This window comes from Podarcis tiliguerta, assembly GCF_965153285.1.
Source record: "Podarcis tiliguerta genome assembly, chromosome: 10".
In the NCBI taxonomy this organism is placed as follows: Eukaryota; Metazoa; Chordata; class Lepidosauria; order Squamata; family Lacertidae; genus Podarcis; species Podarcis tiliguerta.
In genome coordinates, this window is record NC_139543.1 from 39,353,265 (window position 1) to 39,361,051 (window position 7,787).

Here is a 7,787-nt window from a genome sequence, read left to right on the forward strand (position 1 = left end):
TGGTAGGCAACATATTTACTCTACGAGCCTTCAAGCAGCTTTATTTCAATGTCACTATGAATTTTCTCATAGTCTATATATTACACATTGCTGACTTTGAGAGAGTCAGATATCCAAACCTTTAACTGAAGGCGGGAATTAAGCAGGAAAGCATTCCAGAAGCTTGTAATTCTAAATATTAATTAGAGGAAATCTAAGGAGAACCCTTGACTGGAAGCCAACATTCCTTACACCTTAAACTCTGCAACAAGATAGCACTCAGGACACCTTTTTGCTGACCAGGCTAGGAATGAGCATTCAATAACACTAAGTCAAGTGCAATAGGGTTGGCACAGAAACCTGGCAGCAGTCAGCGCTGTACCTTCCAAAATGAGGATCAGGATTTCAGCGCCAGGTCTATGTGCCAATAGGGGTGATAAACACTGAAAAAGAAAACATACTCTCCTCCTCTGGGATGGATTGGTTTGCAGAGATTTTGTCTATATAATTATATCTCAGATGAAAATAAATCTTCCAATAATAATATAAAACATACAAGTGTAAAAACAGTAATAGCTAACAGAAGATTGTCATTTGATCTCAGTTCATCAAGATTAATCGAGTTATTCACTTAGAACTGTACAGGGAAACACAGGGCACAAAAAAGTAAAAGACTTCTGAAAATGATATAGTTATTGTTTTTCAAAAATATTTGATAGGATTAATTAAGTCCGCATTACATTGGGGACGTTTTTAAAAATTACCAGACATCATGATTCTGAGGTTGTTATCCCTAAGAAAAAAGCATCTTCATTTCCCATTCCTGTCAAATACCTAACATTCAATGTTCAATTATGTAATTTCCCCCCCCCCGAGGAAATGAGTTTCTGTCATGTGGTTTTGCAACATGGTTTTATGTTCCACATCAAGGCTAGCCCAAGACATTTTACTTTCTGAGGGAAAAGACTAGGGGATGCTGCTCCCCTAGTCTACGTCCAAAACCTGCCTGGACTGGCAGTAGATTCTTATGTCAAAACTGTGCTGCCCCTGAGGGAAGCAGGAAACCACTTGGCACACAAATTCCCAACACCTCCTGCCTGAGGCGAAAGCCCTACTCTGCCTAATGGTATGGTCAGCCCTGCTCCACAGGGTCATACAGGATTGCTCTTGGGCCCAACAGTGATTGCATGAAGGCACCAACTGCATGAAGCAACACTTTCACATGAGGACTTTTCACACTGTGTGATTTGTGCAGTCACAGTGGCTAAAAAAGCAGATGCTTTGATTATGAAAAACTGCAACGGCTGTCATATATGGGTCCCAATTGGAAGCACCAATTCAGGCCATTGGTTCATACAGCCAGTGCCTCCATGCTACCCCTTTCCAGTTAGAAAACGCCAGAGGCCCTGCATACTCTCCCATGGACCTCTCTGAGCATCTGTGTTAGCAATTTAACACATCTTAAACTATCTCTGGTTATTTTAGCCTGTAATAAAACAGAAAAATTTCAGATTAACAAGAATAGATTTTAAAAGCCATAATAGAAAATCCCATTTTAATATTACATTTCAATCTTCGCCATTCGTAATCTTTCCACTGCCCAGACATACGGTGCTTTCCATTCCAGGTCTTTAGAGTCACAGTCAGAATGTTGAAAAACCCAACCTTTATGAAGAAATGAAAAAACTCATAATTAGTTATCTGAAATGCTGCAAATAAATAAATTTTAAGCGCCTGTCAAATTCTAAGACATCAGGACATTTTTTGATTAATCAAGAAAATACATTTAAAAGTTAAGAAAGCCGGTTTGTTAACACAAACACAAGTATCAGTTATTGTTAGAAGTAAAGGCCATCTTTAATATTTTCTTTTTCATTCCCTATTACAGTCATCCACCAGAACCAATTAACCTAAAAATAAAATAAAAATAGTTTCCTCAAGTATCATCTCTTGGTAGTCCTACTAGAAGAAAGGGGAATGGCAGCCTAGAAGAGGGTGAGGGCATCTAGCATAATCTTTGTCGTACACTAAAGATGGACCTCTTTCCCCTGCCCTTTGACCGTTAAGATATTTTGTGTTGTGAGACGCAGCTCTTTTGTCTATATTGTTTTCCCTCTTTTTAAAGCTGTTTTACTTTTGTCATCCCCATCCCACTCTCATAACTGTTTCATTATAATGATGTAACCCACCCTGGGGCCCTATGGTGAAGGGCAGGTAAGATATCTTATACAGTAAATGAATAAGCTAGCTCCCCTCCAACTGTAGCTCATTAATCTAAACATTAACCTGAATGAAGATAGAGAGAGTGCACACATAATACCTCTTTCCTTGCATAGTTTTGATGACAGTGAGAAACTGATGGCAAAAGGTGAATCATTGCTGTATTGCTGAGGGACTGCAGCTAAATAGGAGAGAAAAGAAATATATTGATCATGAGTCCTCAGCAGCATAAGCGCACATAATCACAGTTCTTTATTAAGAACTGTTTGCTGTTTATAATTACAAACTTGAAAAGAGCTAGGTAATGGCCAGAGTAAGTGCTTATGTGCTGTTAACTTTTTTTCATTATTGAATGAAGTGCTCTGGGTACAGATTGCCTCTCCTGGCTGAATACTATGATTACTTTTTCACTCACCTTGAAATGGGAAAGAGAAGCTTCTGTAATAAATGGTTTGAAAAATTGCCTAGTTATTTTCAGTTCCACCCCCCCCCCTCCCAAGTGCTTGTACCTCTCTAACTTCAGCTGCAAAGGCCATTTGCTGGTATTCTTCAGCAACTTTCCTCAATTAATCACAAGAGATCTCTTACTTCCATTTGTGATTATGGCCTGGGATGAAGATAGCAAATTTCAGAGCTGGCATTTTCTCTCTAGCCTAGATGTGTCAAGAATAAATATCATTCTAAACGAGTGATGGACAACTGGTTTTTTGTGTGGTCATATTTACTGCTATAGAGTACCACTCTTTTTGCTGCCCACAATACTTTTATTTATGTGCACCAGCACCTAATTTTTAACCCCGCAAAAAGCACTGTATAGAAACATGTATTAAGACAAACTATATCTTGGAATTTAATATTCTCCATTGTTGCCTATTCATGCTATTAGGTTAGAGACTTGCAGCCTGAAGGTTTACTTTGAAATTAGTCTCAATGAGAGCTACTCCTGTTTATGCTAATCAGGGACCTTTATCTACTGGGTGCTAAAGTAGTCATAGTAAACCCTGAGTTTTGGTATTAGCATAAAAACCAATCAGTTTGCTCCTATTCTTATATGTAAAAGTTGCCCCACATGTTGGTGGAGTGCATGTAAGCCCTCCCCACCTCCTTCCAGGGCTGAAAACGCATGTCAGCAGTTGCGCACCAAACAAACACTTGCAATATTGTCGCCCCCTGTAGTATAATGGCCAAGCTGAACTGCCCTCTGCTATATGATGCTGGAATATTAAGTATTAAGAGAAACCAGTAAAATTCCTTACTCTTGCTTCCATTGAGTCTGTTTGACAGAGCTCCAGGATTGTCCATTCCTTTTGTCACACCCATGGGAAAATCAACACTTTTCCTGCTTTTCCTTTTCACATTTTTAGCCGTCTCGTAGTCAGTATATTCAAATGTAGGTGGCAATCTGTTGGACTCCTGTGATGCTTGCCTTCTCCTTGATTTAAAGTTTTTGTATGCTAATTCCTGCAAATATTTTTTATTTTGCCAGACACCTTCAATGAGATCTTTCCAACTGGAGCTCAATATATTTAAAACCCCTTGTGGTAAAATAAACTTAAACTTGGTAAAACGCTTCAACATTTCTTCCAGCTCACATAATATGGTAGCAGCCATGCATTTATGTTCTTCCAGTGAAGTTGACTGTAGGTCTTCTTCGGTAGGTGGAAATGTAGGTATTTGGGAGAGGTGAGCCAGAGGATTCTCACAAATGTTTATGGATATAGAAGGATCATCTGTTTTAGTAGAAACTGGTTCTTTCTTTGCTTTACTGTCTTTCACAAAAGCATAATTTCTTTCCCTGTGTTCATCCACGCATCCAGAGTTCCTGCATGTGGACAGTAAATGTATATTATGCCTTTAATTCCAGAATTCAGACTTTTCATACCAAGCGGGTCTCAAAAATGTATGTCTGCCACTGGGCTGGGTGAGGGGTATCAAACGTTGCATGTTGGACTACCCTGATATAGACTAAATACTATAGGTGTGAAGAAGACATAACTATGTACAGAAATCTTCAGACACAGCTATATATGTATTCAGGCCTAAATTATTATGAGAACAGCAGGACTTAAGGTAAGTAGGAAGTACAGAAGACATACTTGCTTCCTGCTGGAACAGTGAGCTTTTACATCCTATTCATCCTTTAAAAAAATAAAATCAGAACAATTTTTAAGTTGCAATATGCCCTTAACAGTTTTCCCATTTGAACTTTCCAACCAACAAAAAGGGGAAAAAATAATACATTTTAATATATAGTTAATATATCATTTCATTAATGTGCTCAATCAATTATTGCAATTTAAGTACGTCACCACTATTACCTGTGAATTTCATGAGGATCTGGATCTGTGCTGATTAAATTTATGTCAACAAAGTGCTCTCCTGGTTCTATTTTCAAATTTCGCTTTCGTTTGGTTTTGAGCTAAAATAAAATATAGGATTTTATTAAACCCTTAATAGATTTGGAGAGAGCAATAATAACATATCAAATATGAGATGGGAAGTACCTGGTCAAAGAAATATATGGGTTCTTGTTCCAGGGTTTCAGCCATTTCTCTCAGTAGGATTTTGTGCCTACAAAGATAAAATATGAATATACCAAGAAAAATGGAACACAAGAATACAAATGGTTGCATTGTTTAATAAAATATAACCAAGACAAAAAAACGAAAGCTTATACCCAGAACAAACTTAGTTGGTCTCTAAGGTGCTACTGGACAATTTTTAATTTTTTTAATTTATTTTGACTGCGTCAGACCAACACGGCTACCTACCTGAATCTATAACCAAGACAGAGTTGATGTTCCTAAAGTAGTATCTAACAGAAACTGAAAATGCAGCAGGCCTTCTCAAGTGTACAACTGTGCACATAAAGCTCTCATGGGAGAAGTATTTTGCATTTAGCATTCCTATCAGTGGAGTGAGACTTGTAGCTAATCTGTAGCCATTTAATTGGTTTAATGTGGTATAGTGTGTTTGTGTGTTTATACACACACACATATACAGACAGACAGTTTGGAAATAGTTTGACGTCTTTGCAATGGGGTATTAGTTTTATGCAATTCCTTGCAGAAGTGAGATCTAAAGCATATTTGAACCAGGTGAACAAAGGAACAGTTGTGGCAGAACAACTAGCTTTCAAATATGGACATTAAGACAAAACTAATATTGCAAATCTATTGCTTCAAACGAAATATAAACTGATCTGAGGATCCAATTGACACAACTGTCATTTCTAGTGTTATGCCAAAGACTGCCTGCATTTGAAACCAAAATAAACATTAAATTGTTTCCTAACTTCTGTGAATAAAATTTGTTTATGTATCCAGTGCATTTATTTGTAGCTTGACTAGTTAATACATATTTTCACATTAATTAATTTTGGCTTTGATTCTATAACATCAAAATAATATTAAGGGCATATTATTATACAGACTGATATAAACTTATAATACACACACTTCTGAATTAACAAGCCATCTGTCTCATAGTAGGTCAGGAATATATGTTCACCTTTTACAGCTGTATCATTGCTTTAAAGCCATAATCTTTATTATACCTAATACTGAACAGATCATTTGCTTTAAATGTGACTGTTCTGGAGCCAAGCCAATGGTTTTAAGAATGAGACTAAAATTACTGTATATTGCTATTTCAATAAAATTGAAATAATTTTTCGACTTTAAATAATTAGCCAATCATTTAGCAATGCAAATGGATTGCAATGGTTGCAAACTCAACTCCTTTCACTGACAAACACGTCTTCAAAAATAAAACAAAAAAGTATACAAAGATATTTTGATGAATTAAAAACAATGTAATCTCCATAGCTATGCAACTCCTTTGTGACATTTTGTAGTAGTGAACATGCTGGATATTACGTTATTGAATTTTCCAGGCTGGATATTAAGTTAAAGGCAGGGGCAGGGAGAGAAAGGTGGCTTGATGCTGAAGCCACAAAGCCTGCATTTAGTCACAGTCTTTAAGTTGGGGTGTAAGAGAACACTGCAGATGGCAGGTCCACACCATACATTTAAAGCACATCCAAGGCACATATAAAGCACATGACTTCCCTGAAGAATCCTGGGAACTTCAGTTTGTTAAAGACGTTGTCCATGAGCAGGGCCGGACTTAGATTTGATGAGGCCCTAAGCTACTGAAGGTAATGGGGCCCTTTATATGTCCAACTGTCCTTTCTCAACAACAAATTGTAGCTGTTTTTTGTGTTGAATATATGCTATATGGTAATTTAGGGACCTAATAGATATCTAAAGCCATTTGCACATAACAAAATACGTATTTTTATCAAAGTAATTGTTGAACTTATATTTTGGAAATGTACATACAGGGTTTTTTCCCCTTAAATTTTTTGGGGGCCCCCAAAAGAGTGGGGCCCTAAGCTATAGCTTGTTTAGCTTATACGTAAATCCAGCACTGTCCATGAGTGAATGCAGCCCATAGGCTGAAAAAAGCTTCTCCATTCCTGATGTATAAGATTGCAGCCTTAACTGAACTAAGCCATACTATGTGCTATGCAGGTTTCAGGTTGCACCTAGGGCTTTGCACCTTGGGACAAGGAAGCAAATGCATTTCATGACATTTTGGCTGATGCAATTGGAGGTACTGCCCTTCTGCAGATTTTTGATTTTTTAAATAAAATAAACATTTTATATGTTTTAATGCTTTTAAATGTTTTTGAATGTTTACTTTTAATTGCATTGTTTTACCACTTTGGTGTTTGCTGCTCTGGACTCTTTTGGAAGAAAATGTCGGGACCAAATTTTAATAAATAATAATATCAGCAATAATTTATTGATTGCTCTAATTTACAAAAGCTAGCAATAAAGCCAGACTTAAACTTTCATCTTCAGACACGATGTAAAAAGAGTTTCGTTAAATTCAAAAAATACCTTTACAGGACATTTTATGCGATCATGTTTGTTATATTTATCAAATGTGGTTAATATGGCTTACTCCCTTTTTTCAGATCTCCAGCAGTCTTCCATCAGTATTTAGAAGGTTATCATTAATGCCATAGATTTACAGGTATTTATGGACTGTTCTGATAAACTGAACAAACAAAATAATTCCCTGTTAAAACTCTTCCTTAATACAGAACTAGATAATCCCTTGCTATCTGTCTCTGTTGTACTCTCTCTTTTCAAACCTCCCTTGTATGATTCTGTTTGTATATAGTCAATAAATCTTATAACGTACCTTAGAAGTCTTCCCACAGAGAGCAGCTCTTGCTTGTCAGTAATGTAAAATGTAACAGTTAAAAGATGTCTCTTTCAAAGTGAACAGAATAAAAGTTGCCTCTCTGTGGTCGCAGTCAGTCAACACACTGTTGAAAAGCCCTGTTGCTTAGTTACCACATGGTGTGGATTATACCGAACCATACTTCCTTTCTGCAACCACTTCTAAGCTTCAAGCAGCAAGCTAGCCACTATTAAAGGTACTCATATGCGCACCAGCATGAGTAAATGGTTATTAGGATGCTTAACTGCTCCAGATGGTGGCTGATATTATTTCAATGAAAACAAAGCTTTTGCTTAGCTTCAGTGCTTTGTCACCATCATTAAGTGCCCTAC

General features: G+C 37.0%; 1 protein-coding gene across 5 annotated transcripts in view; it reads right to left on the reverse strand.

The window, feature by feature from the left end:
- The window catches only part of LOC310658729 (uncharacterized protein), a 31,213-nt gene that overhangs the window by 21,494 nt on the left and 1,932 nt on the right, over positions 1-7,787 (reverse strand). For 3 of the 5 annotated variants that reach the window (XM_083401037.1, XM_083401036.1, XM_083401033.1), the window contains exons 2-7: positions 7,414-7,699; positions 4,704-4,770; positions 4,518-4,618; positions 3,456-4,021; positions 2,300-2,380; positions 1,545-1,644 (exon numbers count right to left, since the gene is read on the reverse strand). In XM_083401037.1, coding sequence (XP_083257163.1) covers positions 1,545-1,644; positions 2,300-2,380; positions 3,456-4,021; positions 4,518-4,618; positions 4,704-4,748 — 893 coding nt within the window. In that variant the 5' untranslated portion in view covers positions 4,749-4,770; positions 7,414-7,699. The remainder of the gene's footprint in view (positions 1-1,544; positions 1,645-2,299; positions 2,381-3,455; positions 4,022-4,517; positions 4,619-4,703; positions 4,771-7,413; positions 7,700-7,787) is intronic. The other 2 variants (XM_083401035.1, XM_083401034.1) reach the window with 2 other exon arrangements.